Below are 22,719 nucleotides of genomic sequence, written 5' to 3' on the forward strand. Positions count from 1 at the left end.
CTTACCAGGTTGTTGGGGCAAGTGCTGATAGCGACCACCTATGAAAGATGGGGCCAGTGCTGATAGCGAGCACCTATGAAGGTCCAACACAACACAGAAGTGGTTGGTATGGCGAGCACCACGCCAGGCCGCATTTGTTTCCCCGAGTGGTGGTTTTTACACACACGGTACTGATCTTAAGGCTGTCGTGGGTCGTGAGTGGGAGTCGAACTCGCATACTCAATAAACACAGACACACAACGCTACAGATGCAAACATTACACGTGCAACGAAACGTACACATCAACTGGTCGGTGTGCACACACGGGTTTACATATATACACGGATATAGCTATAATTCCACACACACGTATGTAAATATATGTTGAACTTCTTTCGCTCCGTACGTAGCCAACGCGTGACACATCCACGTTAACGCACGGGTGTGGCTACACATACGCATTAGAACTCGAGATACACATACACACACACACGTGTAGGCGCAAGGGCTTGAATGCACACATACACACGTGCGTGTGTGCATCCTCCACGTGAGGTATTGATACACACATACACGTGTACACACACTCGAGTAAAAAAACACACATCAAAGACAAATATCCCCCGTATAGCCTTACCAGGCTGTTGGGGCAAGTGCTGTTAGCGAGCACCGATGAAGGCCGACACGGCACACGAGGGGGGGGTGGGTGGCCAGCAACCACGCCCGGCCGTCTTTATCTCCCGAGAAGCGATGTTTACACAGCGCACCAGTTACTCATTTGAGGCTCAGTCGACCTAGGAGAAGCGCAGGAGCATGTTCAGATAATCGTCACCGGTGTTGGCCGTGAGCGCTGGAATCGAACTCGGCTCTGCCGGGTTCGTAGCGCCGCGCGCTCCCCGTTGCGCCACGGCTCCCAAACACAACGCGTTTGACAATCAAGCACGTGGAAGCACCCACATCCTCGACTGAAAGCATGGTTCCCCCCCTTCTCCCCCCACACCACTAACCCCTATAATTAGATCTGCCCCGCCCCGCGCACTACTTTGCATATAACCCGCGAGTCTGTTTCTCGTAGAGGATCCGTCTCTTTTTTTCTTAAGCGCGGTCGGCTTTCGCGACCGATATTACGATTCAGAGGTGATTTATTTTGGCTGCAACCGTCAGCTCAGCGAAGCGTCGTCAGCCATGTCAGTGTCGTGAGACAACTCTCCAACAACGACGCGACCGGCGGCGACGCTGAAGCAGTCACCACATGTGGCCACGTCGTTTGTGACACCTTGATTCGTTGGCTGTGTCGGGTGGAGGAGGGTTTCACGACACAAATTGTTGACGCAATTCGAACCCAACGACGGCAACAATTGTGAATCAGGATCTGTCTCGTTCGGGGGCTTAATTGCATCTCCCCGCTCCACAGCGCGGCTTGGAAAAGACGCGTGTGGTGATGATGGTGGTGCTGTTCGCCCTCAGACCGCCCCTCTCTCGTTACTCTCTATTTATAACAGGAGGATCGCATTCCCTCCTCCTTCTCCTCCTCCTGTTCCTCCTACGCGGCCGTCTTGAAGGAGGGACGGGCAGGGGAGAGGATCACTCTCATTGACGTGGGGTTCCTTCCTGCTACGACTTGCTGCCACCGCTTCACAGAGAAGCGCAGTATTGGCAGCAGAGGCAGCAGCAGCAGCAGCGTCCACGTGCGCGTGCGAGTCTGTCACTATATATAGAGAGAGTGACTGAGTGACCTCTATCTCGAATGATTGCTCGCTTGGAGGATTGTTAAACGTGGGGGACTGGAGACGCGGTTTCATATATATTTTTTTTACGTTTGTTATTTCTGTTTGGTTTGGCCCTTGTTGTTGTTGTTTTGGTTTGCTGGGAGAGATCGGGCCATGGATCACGCCGTGTTCAGCTACATGAACCAGTCGCACAGCGGTGTCCCGCCACCGCCAGGGCTTCATCACTTCCCACCCGTGGCCCTGCACGGCCGCGGGGCCCTAGAGCGAGTGCCCTTCCCCGACATCGCCGCCTCGTGCCTCGTGTCCTCGGGGTTTGTAGCCAGCGAGGGCGCAGGACTCACGGCCCGGACGAACGGACACAATCACCACCACCACCACCACAGCAACCATCACCACCAGCTCCACCACCACCACCATCATCAGAGCAGCAGCAACAGCAGCAGCAGCAGCCAGCACCATCACCACCACCAGCAGCAGCACCAACAAGAAAGCCACCACCAACAACACCATCACAGCCATCATCCGCAACAACAACAGCAGCAGCAACAGCAGCAGCAGCAGCAATTGTCCGTGTGGCATCATCATCATCAGCAGCATCAGCAGCAGCAGCATCAGCAGCAGCATCAGCTGCGTCAGGCGTCGTCGCACTTCGCGGCTGCGTCCACTCTGCACGCGGTCGCCCCTGCCGCTGAGCAGGCGGTCTCCTCTCCCACGAGCGCAGCCTCAGCGGGGGAGACCTCCCCGCGCCTGGCTGCCTGCAGCCTGGAGCCACAGCAACAGCAGCAACAGCAGCAGCAACAGCAGCAGCAGCAGCAGGAGCCGCAGCAGCAGCAGCAGCCGAACGCGTCTGAGTGCGGGAAGAAAACTGCCGGCAGGAGGAAGCCCGTGGTGGAGTCTTCTGTCCGCGGTGAGTTCCTCTCTTACGTCACTCACGTCCTCGACTATCGAGTCCCTTTCTTCTAGCAACCAAGTACTATACAACTAGGTGAGTTCCTCTCTTCTAGCAACCAAGTACTATACAACTAGGTGAGTTCCTCTATTCTATCAACCAAGTACGATACAACTAGGTGAGTTCCTCTCTTCTAGCAACCAAGTACTATACAACTAGGTGAGTTCCTCTAGTCTATCAACCAAGTTCTATACAACTAGGTGAGTTCCTCTCTCATAGCAACCAAGTACTATACAACTAGGTGAGTTCCTCTATTCTATCAACCAAGTACTATACAACTAGGTGAGTTCCTCTCTTATAGCAACCAAGTACTATACAACTAGGTGAGTTCCTCTCTTATATCAACCAAGTACTATACAACTAGGTGAGTTCCTCTATTCTATCAACAAAGTACGATACAACTAGGTGAGTTCCTCCCTTCTATCAACCAAGTAATATACAACTAGGTGAGTTCCTCTCTTATATCAACCAAGTACTATACAACTAGGTGAGTTCCTCTCTCATAGCAACCAAGTACTATACAACTAGGTGAGTTCCTCCCTTCTATCAACCAAGTTCTATACAACTACGTGAGTTCTTTTCTTATATCAACCAAGTACTATACAACTAGGTGAGTTCCTCTCTTCTATCAACCAAGTACTATACAACTAGGTGAGTTCCTCTCTTATATCAACCAAGTACGATACAACTAGGTGAGTTCCTCTCTTCTATCAACCAAGTACTATACAACTAGGTGAGTTCCTCTCTTATATCAACCAAGTACGATACAACTAGGTGAGTTCCTCCCTTCTATCAACCAAGTACTATACAACTAGGTGAGTTCCTCTCTTCTATCAACCAAGTACTATACAACTAGGTGAGTTCCTCTCTCATAGCAACCAAGTACGATACAACTAGGTGAGTTCCTCTCTTATATCAACCAAGTACTATACAACTAGGTGAGTTCCTCTCTTCTATCAACCAAGTACTATACAACTAGGTGAGTTCATCTCTTCTATCAACCAAGTACTATACAACTAGGTGAGTTCCTCTCTTCTAGCAACCAAGTACTATACAACTAGGTGAGTTCTTCTCTTATAACAACCAAGTACTATACAACTAGGTGAGTTCCTCTCTTCTAGCAACCAAGTACTATACAACTAGGTGAGTTCCTCTCTTATAGCAACCAAGTACTATACAACTAGGTGAGTTCCTCTCTTATATCAACCAAGTACTATACAACTAGGTGAGTTCATCTCTTCTAGCAACCAAGTACTATACAACTAGGTGAGTTCATCTCTAATATCAACCAAGTACTATACAACTAGGTGAGTTCATCTCTTCTAGCAACCAAGTACTATACAACTAGGTGAGTTCATCTCTTATATCAACCAAGTACTATACAACTAGGTGAGTTCCTCTCTTATATCAACCAAGTACTATACAACTAGGTGAGTTCTTCTCTTCTATCAACCAAGTACTATACAACTAGGTGAGTTCCTCTCTTATATCAACCAAGTACTATACAACTAGGTGAGTTCCTCTCTTATATCAACCAAGTACTATACAACTAGGTGAGTTCCTCTCTTCTAGCAACCAAGTACTATACAACTAGGTGAGTTCTTCTCTTCTAGCAACCAAGTACTATACAACTAGGTGAGTTCCTCTCTTATATCAACCAAGTACTATACAACTAGGTGAGTTCATCTCTTATAGCAACCAAGTACTATACAACTAGGTGAGTTCCTCTCTTATATCAACCAAGTACTATACAACTAGGTGAGTTCATCTCTTATATCAACCAAGTACTATACAACTAGGTGAGTTCCTCTCTTATAGCAACCAAGTACTATACAACTAGGTGAGTTCTTCTCTTATATCAACCAAGTACTATACAACTAGGTGAGTTCCTCTCTTATATCAACCAAGTACTATACAACTAGGTGAGTTCCTCTCTTATAGCAACCAAGTACTATACAACTAGGTGAGTTCCTCTCTTATATCAACCAAGTACTATACAACTAGGTGAGTTCCTCTCTTCTATCAACCAAGTACTATACAACTAGGTGAGTTCATATCTTCTATCAACCAAGTACTATACAACTAGGTGAGTTCCTCTCTTATATCAACCAAGTACTATACAACTAGGTGAGTTCCTCTCTTCTATCAACCAAGTACTATACAACTAGGTGAGTTCATCTCTTCTATCAACCAAGTACTATACAACTAGGTGAGTTCCTCTCTTATATCAACCAAGTACTATACAACTAGGTGAGTTCATCTCTTCTAGCAACCAAGTACTATACAACTAGGTGAGTTCCTCTCTTATATCAACCAAGTACTATACAACTAGGTGAGTTCCTCTATTCTAGCAACCAAGTACTATACAACTAGGTGAGTTCCTCTCTTTTAATAAAGTCCTCTGCAACTATACACTGCGTTGGTACTAGTGCACAAGCAAAAACAACATAGAAACGTTTACATATGCCACTACCTTAAAAGTAAAAACTCTCACTATCCACTCCATCTCTCTGTCCTCTCTATTTGCTATGCAGCAGATGCAATTGGCGGAGTACCTCTATTTGAATCAATCAAGTCCTGTAAACCGAGTTTGTATTATGTTGAACTTCTTTCGCACCGTACGTGGCCACACCGTGCTAATCAGAGGTGGAGGGGGAAGGACAACAAACTAAACACAAAAAAAATCAGTTCTAAAGTAACTATTTCCAATCTATGTTTGAAAGTGCGTAGCTCCAGTGTCTTCCTAATATCGGAAGGAAGAGCGTTCCAGACGGTCGCGGAAGCGCATCCGAAAGCGCCGCGCGATGCGGTGACCACCGTCTTTCTTCGATGGTTCGCCATAAGCCGCTGCTGCGAGGATCACGAGCGGAGATGGCGTGATGGTTCATGCCCCTTGACGAGCTCAGCAAGCTATTGTGGTTCATTTGTGGCGAGCCCTTTTTGTGTAATGAGTGCGACCTTATAATGTTTTCGTTTCATCTTCCAGAAATCAAGTCCTATATATATGTAACCACGTTCGGACCGAATGAGACACAAACATCGGATGTATGCGTGTATTTGTATATATATACACACTATGTATGTGTGTGTATGTATGTGTGCACGTACGTATGTGTGTATCTTTATTTATTTATTTGTGTGAAGATATGTGTCTGCGTGTGTATATGTGTATTTTTACGTTTTTGTATTTGTGTAGGCATATGTCGATGCATATATGCTTTGTGGGTGCATACTGTGTATGTATGTAGACATGTCTCTGTGCGTGTGTGAATCAGAATCTGTATTTATCCTGGAGAAATTCCGTGAGCCGTGAAGTTATTTTACGCGTATGCCCGTGCCGTTTTGTGCAAATATTGCTACTCGCAACTTTCTAGCCGTGGCACGCCACGGGAAGGGGTTTACAGGAGGGTCAAGGATGTAATTGTCTGGGAAAGGAACGGCAAAAGGGAAGCGAGAGAGCAGAGGAAGATTGGGAAAAACGATGGAAAAGAAACGGAGTAACGTGAGCAGAGGGTCAAGGAGATGCGGAGAGGGAGAGGTGGAGGCAACTTAGGGCCTCAACACAGCTGCACGGAGCAGCGTCGATGTTTTTCACAGCGGGAGGAGCGGAAGGATGCAGAATTTAGGGGTGGCCCACGCACGAGTCGCAAGACGGTCGCGAGGTTTGATCCGATGTAGATATCGAGATATTATGAGCACACATTGGCGATGACGACGGATTTCGATGGATGTCACAGTAGCGGTCTCTAAATGTGCTACATAGATTGAGGCACGGAGGGGTACATTGTGCAATGAGTGCGTAGCATTGCATGTCAAAAAACTCTCAGCATTATCCTGACCACCAGCTCAAAATAACTGAATGTGCGGCCTTTTCATCATTTAGGCCACCAACTCAAATGTTATAAACTATCCGTTAAAATTATGTCATTATCAGCCTTTTATGATGGATTTTAATGACATGTATGTTTAGGATCATGCTGCATTCGTCCGGGAAATAATATTTGGGTCGCCATTATCCTTTCAATTGGCCACATGGCCGACCAGCTCTGAACCAATTCCTCAACAACATAAATTCCATACACCCAGCCATCAAATTCACCATGGAGGTGGAAAAGGATGGCAAGCTACCATTATTGGATGTTTTAATTGAAAGAGACCAGATGGCTCAATGGGAAACTCTGTCTACAGGAAAGCCACCCATACAGATGCCTACCTAAAACCTGACTCCCACCACCATCCATCCCAGAAAAATTCCCGCATCAAAACTCTACACTCGATGTATTTCCGACCATCATCACCTAGCCAGTGAACTGGAACACGTACACCAAGCTCTCAAGATGAATGGATATTCAGACTACACAATGCGTAAAGCTATCACCCCAACCGTTGAGAAAGAACCATCTGAGGACCCAATCAAAACCATAACCTTGCCATCCATAACAGGGGCACCAAAAATATTTCAAAAATCATGAGCAAACACAAGATCCAGGTCCGATTTAACAGTCAATACAATTCGTGAACTGATCCCATCTGTGAAGGATGTGATCCCTGACATGCAATATCCCGGCGTCTACAAACTAAGCTGTGTCTGCGGCAGTAGTTACATTGGGGAAACTAAGCGACATGTCTCGGACCGTGTTCGTGAACACAAGGCAGATCTGAAACACGGTAGGACCAATACCTTGGCCGTGGCTGATCATTGTTTTATTGCGGTGGGCTCACACGATATTGATTTATCTAAGACAAAGGTTCTTTGCATACCCACTGGCTATCGACAAATATTTGTTCATGAAGCCATCCATATATACAGACACAATTTGAACCTAAAATATGGGTACAAACTGAGCAATCATTGGAAGTACGTTATCAACCAGTTTAAGTCATAACTGGCTGTGATGTTCCCATCATGCCACCTTCCGATGTTGTTATTTTCGGCTCTCCGATTTTACATTAACAGGTTAAATTTCTCACACTAACACAGCCACCTTCGCGCGCCTTACCTTGACGTGACGGTGGCTCTGCCATTTTACATTAAAATGCTAATCTCTTACATTAACATAGCCACCTCAGCGCATTCGCCGTGGAGGCCACTCACCGATCTTACATTAACATGCTAATTTTTACCTGTCAGCCCCTTCATTGGTGGAAACCCACCGCCAATCGCGGTCGCTGCCCACCACTCACATTAACATTAGCTGCCCCGCCCATGCTGCTGACATTTGGGCTACGCCCATTTTAAACCTTTATAAACAGTTTGCCTTTAGAAGCAAAGCCCCTTTTCCTGATGACGACCGCTTGTGTTGCGATCGAAACGTCGTAGTTTTTTTTGTTATTTTCTTTGAACCTATCTAGGTGACTTTACCGAAAGACCCAAGAATAGGAATTCCTGCAGTCACGAAAGCTTTAAGTCAAGGCCAACACCAGTGACGGTTATCTGATACCGGTCCTGGGCCTCCCCTAGGTTGACTCAGCATCAAATGAGTACCTGATGCGATGTGTAAACATCACCACTGGCGAGACAAAGGCGGCCGGGCGTGGTGCTGGCCACACACCCCCTCGTGTGTCGTGCCGGTCTTCATAGGGGCTCGCTAACGGCACCATTTGCCCCAACAGTCTATTAAGGCTTTCCGGGGGGATCTTTGTGTTTGTCCGCGAGATGCTTGCACGGCAAAGGTTGAGGTGCCATTGACTGCCTCGCATGTCCCTGCCCTGCACCACTATATCAGCTAAATGCCTGTATGTGTACCCTGTCACGGCCGACAATCCCCGAGACGCGTTTACGCAGGCGTCTGCCGTCTGCTGTCAAATACACGTCGATTATAACATAATAACCACACACGTCAAAAGCCCTGTTCGCCCCCGCCATAGGAATGTGGAATTTCCGCCACTGGCTCGTCACTGTACACAGGAGCCGAGCAGCAAATCACTTAGACTTTAATGCAGACGTTAAAGACCCCGTTACGTCATCTGCAAAGGTAGTCCCGTCCTGTGCCTACTCAATGTTACACAGTACAATGTGCCGGTGTAAATAATACTTCAATAGAGCGGTGGCGCTGTGGTTTGCGCATTGCAATATGACTCCAGTAAACTTAGTTATATTCCAAGTCGCGGCGAACATCAATTGTGAGCGATTACTGAACGAGCCATGGGCTTCGTCTTATCAAATTCGATGCATATACTGTACGTAATAGGCTGGCGTTTCCGGAAAGAGCCCTTCTTCATAGCAGACAGAGTACGGGGCAGTCCCCAACTTACGAACGGATTCCGTTCCTGAGATCCGTTCGTGAGTCGATGAGACCGATCGATCGTATAAATGTGCATTGACCCCTTCATTGATACCCCCGTGCCCTGTCCCTCTCTTCCGTGGTAACGTCATACGTCGGTGCTGATGACGCATATGGCGAGATAGAATTTTGTCCTGCGTTTAAACTTGGGTGTGTTTAATGCTCTGTCTGTGTGCGTATTTATTTATTCGTATTTACGGACAATGCGAAGGTCTCATTCGTAGAAGCCAAGCAGGGTGTACGAAGTGTCTCAGTCACCGTCTTTCAATCCACGACGATAAAAACGCTCCACGTGCTCGAGTGTAAACACCTTTTCATTATTCCAACTCATTCGGTGCATTCACCTCAATTACAATTAAAACACGTGCGTGGATATTTGTTTTCTAGGTATAAATGTTTGAAGAGGGATACAGTCTTACAGTCGTCCTCTCGATTTTACAAACGCTTTTGTAGACATTATTTGGTGATGCTGCCGGTGCGTTGGCAGTGATGCACATACAAACAACAACAACAACTCAACACGGTCGTCAAGAATGCTGACTTCAAGGGAAACATCATTGGCGATGTTTCGGGCAGCATCACGTGTTATTTAGGGTTCTTTTTTTTTTCATTTGTAAACGCATATGTATGTACGTATATATACAAAATATACACACGCGCACACACACACTCGTATGTGTATGCTGTCTGCGCGCCTACGTGTGTTCGTCTTTGTGTAAGTTCATGAATGCGTGTGTGTACATCTGTGTCTGTATTAATATTGTATACATGTGCCTGTATGCGTTTGTATTTTGTATACTTGTTTGGGGAGATGTTGCGTAGTAGTTAGCACACTATGCTACAAACCTGGCGACCAATATAACAGTTGCGAATATATGAACCGGTCCTGGGCCTCAAATAGGTCGAATCATCCTTAAATGAGTACTTCGTGTGGTCTGTAAACATCAACACTGGGAAGACAAAGGCGGCCGGGCGTGGTGTTGACCACCCACCCCCTACGTGCGCCGTGCCGGCCTTCATACGTGTTCGCTAACAGCACTTGTCTTTTAACAGTCTGTTAAAAGATATACGGGGGATCTTTGTCTTTTTGATTGCATTTAAACGTATGCGTCTATGTCCGCGTGTCCTCCCTGGACAAGTGTTCGCATATTCGCTGTTAAATCAGCTCCGGCGCTTAAACCGTGTAACATCCCTTTGTTAATCGACTGCTGGAAATGTCCCCCTATGTGGCCCTTCTTCATGTGCTATGAAGAAGGGCCATCGCCCGAAACGTCGTCAAGCCTGCTTTGTGCACCACCGTCGACGCGGCGTCAGCGCGCAATGCGTCCAACTGTGACCGTCGATGAACTCGCGCGCGGCGCGCTAGACGCCAGCCCGGGGGAGTCGGAGCCGTGCCCTCGCAGCGAAGCGTCGGGGTCCCGACCCCGCAAGGAGCGCACGGCCTTCACCAAGGAGCAGATCCGCGAGCTGGAGGCCGAGTTCGCTCACCACAACTACCTGACGAGGCTGCGCCGATACGAGATCGCGGTCAACCTCGACCTCACCGAGCGGCAGGTGCGTGCCAACCTCCTCGCCCGCCCGCCCCCAAGCACGTGCGTGCGTGGCTGGGTGTGCGTTTATGTGTAAGGTGCGTGGGTGGTGTATAAGGTGCGTGGCTGGGTGTGCGTTAATGTGTAAGGTCCGTGGGTGGTGTATAAGGTGCGTGGGTGGGTGTGTGTTAATGTGTAAGGTGCGTGGGTGGTGTATAAGGTGCGTGGCTGGGTGTGCGTTAATGTGTAAGGTTGTCGGTGTATTTTGCGTGGGTGGGTGTGCATTAATGTGTAAGTTGCGTGGGTGGTGTATAAGGTGCGTGGCTGGGTGTGCGTTAATGTGTAAGGTGCGTGGGTGGTGTATAAGGTGCGTGGCTGGGTGTGCGTTAATGTGTAAGGTGCGTGGGTGGTGTATAAGGTGGGTGGGTGTGCGTTAATGTGTAAGGTTGTCGGTGTATAAGGTGCGTGGGTGGGTGTGCATTAATGTGTAAGGTGCGTAGGTGGTGTATAAGGTGCGTGGCTGGATGTGCGTTAATGCGTAAGGTGCGTGGGTGGTGTGTAAGGTGCGTGGGTGGGTGGGTGTGCGTTAATGTGTAAGGTGCGTGGGTGGTGTGTAAGGTGCGTGGGTGGGTGTGCGTTAATGTGTAAGGTGCGTGGGTGGTGTATAAGGTGCGTGGCTGGGTGTGCGTTAATGTGTAAGGTGCGTGGGTGGTGTATAAGGTGCGTAGGTGGTGTGCAAAGTGCGTGGGTGGTGTGTAAGGTGCGTGGGTGGTGTATAAGGTGCGTGGGTGGTGTGGGTTCGTGCCGAGACCCACGTATGCGCACACCCACCAACGCGTACGTGTGCGTGAATGTGATGGGTGCGTGAGTGGCTGTATGTCCGTGGGGGGTGTGGGTCCCCGCCAAGAACCACGGATACACACCCACGCGCGCCGGCTATTGAGAGAGTCAGTACCAAGCTATGCTCCCCGCCTTCAACCCGCATTGACCAGCGTGGTGTAGTATGGTCGAATAACTCGCACGACCCTCAGGGTCGTGGCGAGACCCTTATCTGCAGTGCGCGTGCTTCACGTTCGATACGAGATGGCTGAGAGAAAATCATGGCCACTGCGATTTTCCACGTGGAGTGATGGCAACACCGGCAGCTTTTTTTCGTCAAAATCCGAAACAGACGTTCCGTGTTCCAGAGCGGTGGCGCAGTGGTTGGCACGCACACTGCGCTAAAATCTCAGCCACCAGAGTTCGATTACAGACAGTGGCGAAAATCAGCGCTGAGTGATATCTGAACCACTCCTTTGCCATCGCCTCACCAAGCCCGCTCTGACCAGCGTGATGGCGCGTGGTCAATCAGCCACCAAGACCACCACCGCTTGGCCTTCATCCAGCAGTGGATCTATAGAGGGCTGTAAATGAACATTGGCGTTGTCGCATATTTCGTCAAATTGTGCACACAGAGGCGTATGATGTTAACGCTATTTCGTTAATGAATAATGTGATGCTGTCCTTACGTTAACAACCATAGTAATTCGCGGCTATTATTTATTAATTGTAGTCTGGCGACTGGGCTGTCTGGTTCTGCGTTTGTAAAATCAACGCTAAAATACAATAACAGCCAATAAACCATGATGAAATGGAACGAATGGACAGAATAACAGTAATGTCTAGCCAACCGGCTGACATGAACACCGTTCGACCGGAACTCATTGCAATGAAAGCACGAATCTGCCACAGTTCGTCCTCAGGTGGAGAGCCGCCTCTGTCAGCGATTTCCTCAACCCCCCCCCCACACCCCACAGCCATCGCCTCCTCTCGCGATATCGCGATGCCACAAGACACGCGTGGCACGTGCGTACGAACCGTGCTTCATTGCTCCACCTCTGCATTGTCCCCTTGACTCCACACCCCTTCCCGTGCTGTTCTGCCGGTCGAACGTTTTACTTGGTCAATTCTCGCTCGGAGAATTCAAAATGTCATAGAGTAAGGCACGCAAAAAGTCACTGAAAGTTATCTCGGAAGTAGCCCGCTGATGTTATACAGTTCGGACATCTCGGAGGTGCTGCTCACGGCTCTCTGTCGCCCCGAGGCCCCTTGGTTTCTCTGACTGACCTTGGTTTCTCTACGGTGGCGAGATGTTAACTATCTCGCCTGGTATACAAGAGGTCGTGGGGTTCGATCCCGTCCATGACGCCGGTATATTTGGAGTTTGCATGTTCTCTTCCCGTTTCTCGCGTGGATTTTTCTCCAGGTCCTTCGATTTTCCTTCCACATTTTGAATCAACGTGCGTTTATAGAGTATCTGGCTGCTATACATTTCCAGGTGATAAGCCACTTCGTTGAGCTGTCATTTGTGGCCAGGTCGCTTCTGAAAAAAGAGCTATATAGCTCAGTGGGTCTTACCTGGTTTAAAAAAAAAAGTTAGTAGTTAAGTTTAGTTTATCTCCTTCCGCCACCCATTCCCTCACACAGTGTGTTACACTGCTCACTGCGGGAGTTCAGAATTGATTATTGACCTCGTGACGTGGCGCTGCTAGTCCGATCAGGATGCATCTGGAGAAAAACGACAAAATGCAATCCATTTATAGACACCTCAATGATTTCTAGTGGTCCTATTACTTCCTTCCAAATAACTGTTTGAAAATTGTGACAGCGATGGCCCTGTGCATCACAGCGGTGCGAAAGAAGTTCAACATCCACGCATATTGAGATCGGCGGGAGACATAGGCTTATAATTACAATGTATTTATCTCCATACATTTTCTCTATTATTGTAATCGGTTCTCTAAACAGACGGATCCCCACGTATTTTTGTTCTGTTATGTAATGCTATGAGAATCTCGAGGGTCTACCTAAGTTGATTTAAAAAAAAATGCCTATCAGTTAGAAAATAAGTTCATGATATGAATTTGAGCACAGCTGTCAGAGACGGCTGCTAGAAATGTCAAGGCAAGACAGGATGAGCAGTGCCTTAGTGGACGAGAGTCCACGGGCAGGCGAGCGTTGTTCCGCACGAGTCGGGAGTAATGGTTGCGCTGGGTGGAAGGCGGAAGGGCCGGTTATTGAGACAGGCGTTGGAGTGGTCTCCACGAGTCCAGCGAGGAAGGCGAAGACCTGAGATCAGATGGTGGGACACTGGTAGGGCACAGCTTGAAATGTGTAAGCCGCGTCTCTCGTGTGTAGCAGCGAGGGGGTCAGGGCCGCACAGACGGGGAGATGTGGGGAGAGGGTCAAATTGCTCTAGACATCACACACAGGAGGCCCCTACAAAGGGCCTGTTTTTTTTATTCCTCGTGAATAGCCCCCCCCCCATGTGCAGAACACATTGTAGCGAGGTGTCAGGTGGTGATGGCGGCATCAATCCCACGGCTTTTGGCCATGACGGTGGCATCTCGATCTCGATGATTCGCCCATTTGCTCTCCCGCAGGTCAAGGTTTGGTTCCAGAACCGGCGCATGAAATGGAAGCGCGTGAAGGGCGGCCAGCAGGGAGCCTCGGTGCGCGACACGGAGTTGGCGCACGTGCGGAAAGAGCAGCTGCTGCCCGCGGAGCTGCCCGGGCCCCGGGGCAGCCGCGACAGGGGGGCAGGGCGCTCCACCGAGGGCAGCAGCCCCCCCGAGAGCGGCGACGACGACTCCGACTGAGAGCGCGGCAGGGCCTCCTTTCTTCTGACTCCCAACTGGAGCAGCGAGTCCGCCCACGTGTCTGTTCTCCGTCATCCGTGAAGAAGAAGAAGAGCGGGAGAGATGGAGGGAGAGCGGGAGTCATCGGGAGATTCACTGCGACACGACTGAGACACACGGGGAAGAAACAAAGACGCTGAGACCGAGAGAGACACCCAGCATCAATGGAAGATATATTGAGACACACACAAGACAAAGGGGAAGTTATAGAGAACAGGTCGGAAATGGTGATGCACGCCTCCTGAACCAGCGCTGTGGAGTCGAAGGTCGGTGGATCAAATAGAGATGCGCGAAACTGCCGTACGCGCTGCTGAACTCGGGAGGTGGTCAGGAAATGGCAGTACAGTATTAAAGCGAGTGGATTGATGAACCCATCTGTGCGGACCTTTGCACTCTATCTCCTCGTGTGCGTGATGGGGGAGGGGGGGGGTTATTTCCCCGGATAGTCGAGCGTCCGTCCTCTTGCGAAGATACACCACGCGTTGAGAAGGAACTCGCCCAAATGATCCCACACAATGCCGCACCTCCTTCTCCTCTCAAATACTCTTGAGACACAGGGAGACTTTCCCGAGATAACCCAAAGGTATTGTTGCCGTTACGGACTGAGAGCGAGAGAGAGAGAGACATACTTTTAAACCACTTTTATTGCCGCCAGCAGCAACAGCACTGGAGGCGATTCCGATATGAAATACACAAAGTTACCGGCAAACAAATGAAAATAAACGCTACAAATCCACGCGCTGTGGCGCTAAATGCACCGCGCACAACACGAAAGAAAAGTCACGTGGTGGTGATGGTGTTCATCGCGCACGCCACGGTGACGAGCGAGCGCTTCAGAAGGTGAACACGAGACAGACAGATGGGAGCACGAAGCTAAACTGCATAGAGCAAAGTGGAACTCAGCGTGAAGATCGCGTTCACACCATATACATTTATAAATGTGTTGATAACAAAATCACGCTCGGCATATTTCATGAATGTGCTTGCAGGACGATGTTGAGTGACCGCAGTGCAGGGCGAGTGTGGTTGTGTGTGATTGTGTGTGTGCGCGTGTGTGTGATTGTGTGTGTGATTGTGTGTGTGATTTATGTGATTGTGTGTGTGATTGTGTGTGATTGTGTGTGTGGTTGTGTGTGATTGTGTGTGTGATTGTGTGTGATTGTGTGTGTGATTGTGTGTGTGCGCGTGTCTGTGATTGTGTGTGATTGTGTGTGTGATTGTGTGTGATTGTGTGTGTGTGATTGTGTGCGTGTGATTGTGTGTGTGTGATTGTGTGTGTGCGTGTGTGTGTGCGTGTGTGTGGAGCGGCGGCGTAGCGGTTAGCGCACTGCGCTATGAACCAGTCGAACCGAGCTCGATTCCCGCTCACGGCCGACACCAGTGACGAATATATGAACCAGGTCTGGGCTTCCTCGAGGTCGACTCAGCCTTAAACGAGTACGCGGTGCGGTGTGGTAACATCGCCACTGGGGAGACAAAGGCCGCCAGGCGTGGTGCTGGCCACCCACCCCCTCGTGTGTCGAGCCGCTCGCCTTCATAGGTGCGACTCGCTAACAGCACTTGGCCCCAATAAATATATTAAGACGATGCTGGGGGGTCTTTGCCTTTGCACCCACTCTCTTGCACTGCCTGGCGACGGGCAGTAGCTGAAGGAGTGGAGTTAGCAGCTAAGGCCCACTAAGCTACATAGCTCTTTTTCAGAAGCGACCTGGCCACAAATGATAGATCAACAACGTGGCTTATCACGTGGCATTTTACAAGAGAGCCAAATACCGTTATCTAAACGCATGTTCCTAAATATGGCCAGTAAAACGGGAGGACCTGGAGAAATATCCACGTTACCACGGGGAGAACACGCACACTCCAAATATACAGGCGTCAGATATCCGCATCGAACCCACGACCTCCTGTCTACCAGGCGAGATAGTAAACATCTCCTAGCCACCGTAGAGCCCAGATCAGACAGATAAACCAAGGAGGCCTCAGGGCGACAGAGAGCCGTGAGCAGCACCCCCTGAGAAGTCCGACCCCCCCCCCCCACCACCCCACCCCTTGCTAAAGACAAAAGCACGAGAGTCCGAGCTTGTGGTCGTAAGACTGCTGCTGCTGCTGCTGTTTGCTTCTGCTGCTGCTTCTGCTGCTGCTCCTGCTGCTGCTCTGTTGCTTCTGCTGCTGCTGCTGCTCAAACATCATCGGAAGCGCCCCCGACGACGACGGTGCCACGACAACAAAGACGGTGGGAGGTTGGCGGGGGGTGGAGAGCGCGCGTCCCACGTGACGTGGAGAGAGAGAGAGAGACAGAGAGAGCGCTCTTGATTTCAAGCGAACTTTTTGGTGATGCTGCTTTTGCCAATGGTGCACGAGCACAGATAACAACAACAGCAGCAGCAGCAACAACAACATCAAAACACGCAACATTGTTGTCCAAAAAAATATGTAATAGGCGACGTTTCGGGCAATAGCCCTTCATAGCACGTAAATATTCACGTGCTATGAAGGGCACGTAAATATCATGAAAATATGTACGTGCTATTAAAAGGGCCTTTGCTGGAAACGTCGCCCTATTTAATTTTCCCGTTTAATGCCACAGAGTGTCATTGGCGAGTGTGCTGCGTTTCTTTAAAATTTCACTCAGCTCCGGTTACTTCCCGTGGGACGTGTTAACCAATCATCAGGCACGTGCAGCGTATTACTAACCTCCCCCCCCACCCCCACTATATTTGATAACAGAATAATTGGTAACCATTAACAGGAGCGCCGTGGTGGGTCACGAGGACTGGGGTCTGGTCAATCCTGACATTGATGTTCGTAGGCACAGATTTTGCGAGCGTGAATTTGCCGCACGCGAGTTAATCATTATTTTAAATAATCGAATTACTCAGAGTTTGTATCGCTTCGCTAAATACACACACGTGTCATCCACAATACACGACGCTTGCCGTGGTGTCGTGTTTAGCACAGTCCAAAGTTTCGTCGTTTCGTGGCAGTAGAAACAACAACGGGTCCTGGTTCTTACATCGCACACAGCCCGCTCTTACCTCCCGTGCACTCTGTCCACCCAGCGGGTGTACACGGGTGGGGTAAAGTGTGGGTACACCCACCTCTTCCGAGACGTCTGGGCAGCGTGGAGGAATAGGCCACAAGTAGCCTCTGAGAGGGGATCTCCGCCGGGCGGTGAGGGCGAGCGAGACATTGCAGGGCTGCGCCTTTGTCTGGCACCCATTCGCACAGAGTACATCCGAACAGGCTTCGGCGTTGCGCGCGTGCCACCGTTAAAGTGTTTACTCAGGATGATCACAATGTTTACAGTGTAACGGGCTTGACGTGTGTGCGTGTGTGTGTGTGCGCTTCCTCTCTCGATGTTAAGAGCGACTCAATGGTGAGCGTTCTTCATTGTTTTCATGAAATTGCGTTGCTTTAATCTAGATATTAAAGTACCGGACCAGTGTTAGGTGTAGGGAGGAGGTTAGTCCGTCTGAGTTCTGGCGTGCGGACTGACATCCGTCCGTGGAACCACGCCGCCGCTGCTGCTGCTACCGCTGCTGCTGATGCCGCTGCCGCCGCTGCTGATGCCGCTCCTGCTGCTGTGTAGAATAAACACGAGTTGATGATCTTAACACCGCGGCTACCCTCGTGTGTGTGTGTGTGTCCTTTACCCTTCACGTGTCGCTACGTGCACATGCGTGGTCCTATTTACAACAACACAAAGGCGTTCTGGTGACTTCATCGAAGTGAATGGAAGTTCACTGATCGTTGCGTGGGTGTTGTTGACCGGCATTACTCAGTGTCCGACGTTTCGCTCCGCGTCCTGGGAGCTTCTTATCTTCAACTGAAGGCACGAGGCAGGAGAGGGGGTGACGAGGGGAGGGAGCACGCCACCCCCCCCCACCCCCGCGAAAAGTAAAATTGTATATAATAAGTAGTAATTCTGAATGTTACATTTTTTTTTCTATATTAATTGCTATAAATATATTCATCTTCTGGATGTAGTGGATGCAGTAAAACCAGAGTTGGGAAAACATATTTCCGACTTAGTCCTCTTGGGACGAAAACAATTTGACCCCCCCCCCCGAACTGTTTAGCTGGGTACGTCGTGTGTGTCGAAATTTGGGCCATCATCATCATCATCAGCCGCAGCCGTGGTCGATCCGCTGCTGGATGAAACATCCCTAATCTTCCGCCGTATACTAAATTAAAACCACGCATATGCACACACATTACGGTATATTATCACGTGACCTCGTATAAATTGGAATTCCTTACTTTGTAATAACGTTTTTTTGTTAATTTAAATAACAGATCTGAAAATGTGTTCATAATCGTATTCACTGCTTCCTACATACTTTTTGTAACAATATTTGCGATTAACCATCTAGTTGAGTTGCCAACGTTTTGTACGCCAATATACAAGAGCTATTCAAGTAACAATAAACAAACTCTTAGTTCAGTATTCAAATTGTTCCTTCATGAACTTAAAACATTTCCCAGTTTTATTTTGGCCTCACAATGCAAAGTACGATCTCAAAGTACATACAGTAGCCAATCGTTGCTATTTCTCTGCTCTGAAGAAGAGTCATTGCCCGAAGCGTCAGCCTTCTCAGGGAAGGAAGGCTAAGGAAGGTCGCGGAAATGGGTGGTAGGGGCAGAGAAGGTCGTCGCAGGGCAGGGACACGGACTGCTACAGGAAAGCCTCTCAACGCACGTGGTGTGATTGAGCATACTTCACCACGCAGTTCAAGCGTGGGTTGGTGAGGCGGAGGGGACGGGCGACAAAACGTATTCGGTTGTCATTTGTACACGGAGGCTAAAGCCACAGTTGGGAAATGAACACGGACATCCGGGTTCGTAGCGCAGTGCGCTAATCACTCTCCCACCGCTCCCCCCATACTGACGGCTGCACGTGTACAAAGTGGCCCTGGGCGGACGCGCGCTGTTGTTGCGAGCTGAATGTTGAGAACGTGAGAGGGATCGGGGGGAGATAATTTACGGTAATTTGTGGTCTGTTTAGTTTGAGTGATCGTTGGTGATGATGAAGAGCTCCGCTGGTAGGGGTGGACATCCGTAAGGGGCGGGCAGTTTTTCGGGTTGAATAAATATATACGTGAAGGTAGTGCGCGAAGATTTTTGTGTGTGTGTATAATTGTGCGTGTGATGTTGGGTGGCAATTGTGAAGAGAGTGGACACGGGCTAGAGAAGAGATGGAGTGATGTGGTACAAGAGGCCGTGGAGCTGAGTGGACTTGCCGATGACTGGTACCAGCGGTGTCAAGATCGGCCTCTGTGGACGAGGCTCGTGAAGGACGCTACTCGGCAGTTGGAGGCAGTCGCCCTCCAACAACAACGGAGGGAAGAGGAGCGACGCTCACAGCAACGAGCGGAGCGCCGGGTGGCTAAAGCACAGCAAGTTGGCACAGTAGGGGGCACAGGTGGTGCATCGGCCAGTCATCTCAGTCATCTCAGTCAGTCGACCTGTGGCACCTGGGTCTGCCCCGTGACCTCCTGCCAGCGGGCGTTGTTCGACACTTCACGTGGCCTCAACGTGCACATAGCTTGGCACAAGCGTCGTGGTGACGTCACCGCCACTTAATGTCGAATGGTGATTGTTGTTGTTGTGTGTGTGAGACTGTGTTTGTGGGAGCAGTGGTGTAGTGGTTAGTGCGCTGCGCTACCAGTTCCATTCTCGCTCAACACCAGTCACGAGTAGCTGTACCGGTCCTCGGCCTCCCCTAGGTCGACTCAGCCTCAAATGAGTACCTGCTGCGTTGTGCAAACATCGCCACGAGGGCGACAAAGGCGGCCGTGCGTAGTGCTGGCCATTCACCCCCTCGTGTACCGTGCCGGCCTTCATAGGTGCTCACTAACAGCACTTGCCCCAACAGTCTGTTAAGGCTATACGGGCGATCTTTGTGTGTGTGGGGGGCGGGGGGGGAGCGGCGGTGGTGTAATGGCTAGCGCTCTGTGTGTGTGTATCAAGGTGAGTGTATAAGTGTGCACGAGCGTGTGATGAGTTTGTGTTTGTGAGAGTGTGGTGCTGACTGCACCACACTCCTCTAGGTCGACCCAGCCTTAAATGGATACCTGATGCATTGTGTAAATATCAGCAATGGGGAGACAAAGGCGGCCGTGTGCACTTTGGGCTTTCGCAGGTGCTCGCTAACAGCACTTGCCCCAGCAGTGTATGCACAATACTGGACACATATATAGACGGTCACGATTGACTGCGGTAGATGATGAATGCATCCGTCAGGATGATTTGTCGTTTCTGTAAATGCAACTCGCGTGGAAAATCCGACGCGCTTGACACGGAGGCGCTGACGGTGAAACGATAGAGCGGAGCGGAGCGGGCTGGCGGGCGGGCGAAATTCGATCTCCCGTGGGCAGCTGATCGGGGTTATGAGGTGGGGGGCTCTTTAACCACAGCTCTCTTTTCTCGCTCTCTCCGAATTTCACCGACCCCCCCACTCCCCCCTCCATAGCAACTCCCTCCCCCCATCTCACACCCCATCCTTCCCCATTCCCCTCTCATCCGCACGTCACTCCGCCACCTCATCCCCAGCTCATGTCACCAGGAACCCTCGCGCCAAATAAAATTACCCGCTAATTACTTCATTGGGGATAGACGCACGAGGCAACGTCGACTCCCACCCGACTGACGATTCGTTGACAGCCCCTTGTCAATCCACTGCTGTATGAAGGGGTTCTCGGTGCACGTTGTGTCAGTCACGGAGGTTGACTGAACATTGCTTCACCACGCTGGTCAGCGCGGGTTGGTGAAATATCAGAATATTTAGTTATCCTCGAGAAATCCGATGAGCCATGAAGCTCTTTTTCACAGATGTCCAGCAGGGGCGGGTCAGAACGTTCGAACAACAAACAGTAAGAGGGAGGGAGACCAGAACGGGTTCAAGATATCGCTTTCTACTGATGTGAGCTACGGTCGGGAATCAAACTCAAATCGCAAAGTTCACCGTGCCACCATTTCACCACCGCCACCGATATGACGACAGCCGTAGGCTCTCCAGATTTTCTCCTTTCGCAGGGCTGCTGATGTAGGTGGCAGAGCAACGACTACAATTTCACATTCTGGTGGTCAAGCCCGTACAACCGCGTCAGCAGCAGCGGAGTGTTATCATCGCTGTGATGTCTCCCGTCGTATTTGTGGATCGGGGCATTGCGTCGTTTTACGTTGTACGTCCTCTTCTGGATGACCGCAGTCGCACGCTGGAGAGTTTTTAATTGTATTTTCCATTTGTGTATCAGGTTTCCGCATCTGCCATGGTTTGTGCGGATGCGATATAGGGTGGACCATGAGTTTCGTGGAAGATCAAACCCAAAAGATCTTCTGCGTTGGGTCTTTCACAAGGATGTTTGATCTTGACTTAAAGCTTTCGTGACTGCAGGAATTCATATTCTTTGGGTCTTTCGGTGAAGTCGCGTAGATAGGTTGAAATAAAATGACAAGGATGTTTGTCCGCGCGTTATTTTGAACTCCATTCAGCTCTCCAATGACAGCTCTCCCAATGAGCACGTGTCAAACGCGTGCACGTGATTCGTATTGGTTTTCCAAGCACACGCGGGACAGAGATGAACCGACATTGTAATCGTGAAGTCATTAATTTAGCCAGGAAGGCCTTTCCGAGACACCCTATCTTTTTTTTAGGAGGGTCCCGCTACTTTGGGATGTTTGGTCAATTCTATTGAAGAGGAGACCGGAGAAACGCCACTGCACACACGTGGAGGTGACACTCATCGCTGACATCTCCCGGCCACGTCGAGTAGCCCCTGCGCATACAACATCTGGCAGGCCATTGTTGTCACTCATCCCATGCATTAACCAGGCTCAAATCTGCTTGGCTTCGGAAATACGATGAGATCGAGCGCATTTTAGAGTGATGTGTATGCCCGTAGCGTAATACGTTTTTGTTGGAGTCGGTATGTTATTTTGTGCAAAATACAGGTTTTTTTTGGGGTTAGACCGCGTAAATGTATAAATGTGTCGTTAAACCCGCCACCACTCGACACAGCCAATTAGTAAGAGTTGTCACGTAAACAGAACATGTAAATTCGTCACTAGTACAGCACACCGGTGTGTTGGAGAGCCCATCCACAACATTTACAATCTGAGTACACGTCTGGTGGCGAATCGAGTGTAAAAAAATACTTAACAGACATTTTCTTTACATTTGAGTGAGACGAACAACGCATTCGTACTAGACAATCAGACAATCTAATAAATGTGTGTTAATTGGCGTGTGAACGTCCACTAATATTGCTGGTCTTATACGAGAGGGTATTTTAGTCTTGTCCCTCTCGGATGCGAGGTGAGTTTTTCTCCTGCTACTCCGGTTGTCTCTCCCACGAGAAGCCGAACCGCTCCTTATTTATAAAAAAAGAGGCAATTGGTCAAACATCCCAGCGGAGGACCGCTACTGGAGAGACGTCTTGAGTCTGTCCTGCACAAGACCATGCATGTCCAGACATGCGGCACGAATTAAGTCGGTGTTCAAGAACAGAGCTGGCGAGATTACGGAATAAACCACAGTCTTGCTACGTCTATGTAAAATAACTGTT

At 49.5% G+C, this 22,719-nt stretch overlaps 1 protein-coding gene across 2 annotated transcripts; it reads left to right on the forward strand.

Annotated features, from left to right (window-relative positions):
• Positions 1-598: 598 nt before the first annotated feature.
• On the forward strand, positions 599-17,766 carry LOC116944283 (uncharacterized). Of its 2 annotated transcripts, none has more exons than XM_076069284.1 (3): positions 599-2,617; positions 10,196-10,497; positions 13,895-17,766. In XM_076069284.1, the coding sequence occupies exons 1-3, from the start codon at positions 1,864-1,866 to the stop codon at positions 14,108-14,110; spliced, it is 1,272 nt and encodes a 423-aa protein (XP_075925399.1). In that variant the 5' UTR covers positions 599-1,863; the 3' UTR covers positions 14,111-17,766. The 2 variants fall into 2 exon arrangements, with proteins under 2 accessions (XP_075925399.1, XP_075925402.1); XM_076069287.1 differs by having other exon boundaries at positions 612-2,617; positions 10,310-10,497.
• Positions 17,767-22,719: the final 4,953 nt, after the last annotated feature.

This window comes from Petromyzon marinus, chromosome 2, assembly GCF_048934315.1.
Source record: "Petromyzon marinus isolate PM22_M1 ecotype Great Lakes invasive population chromosome 2, UKy_Petmar_22M1.pri1.0, whole genome shotgun sequence".
In the NCBI taxonomy this organism is placed as follows: Eukaryota; Metazoa; Chordata; class Hyperoartia; order Petromyzontiformes; family Petromyzontidae; genus Petromyzon; species Petromyzon marinus.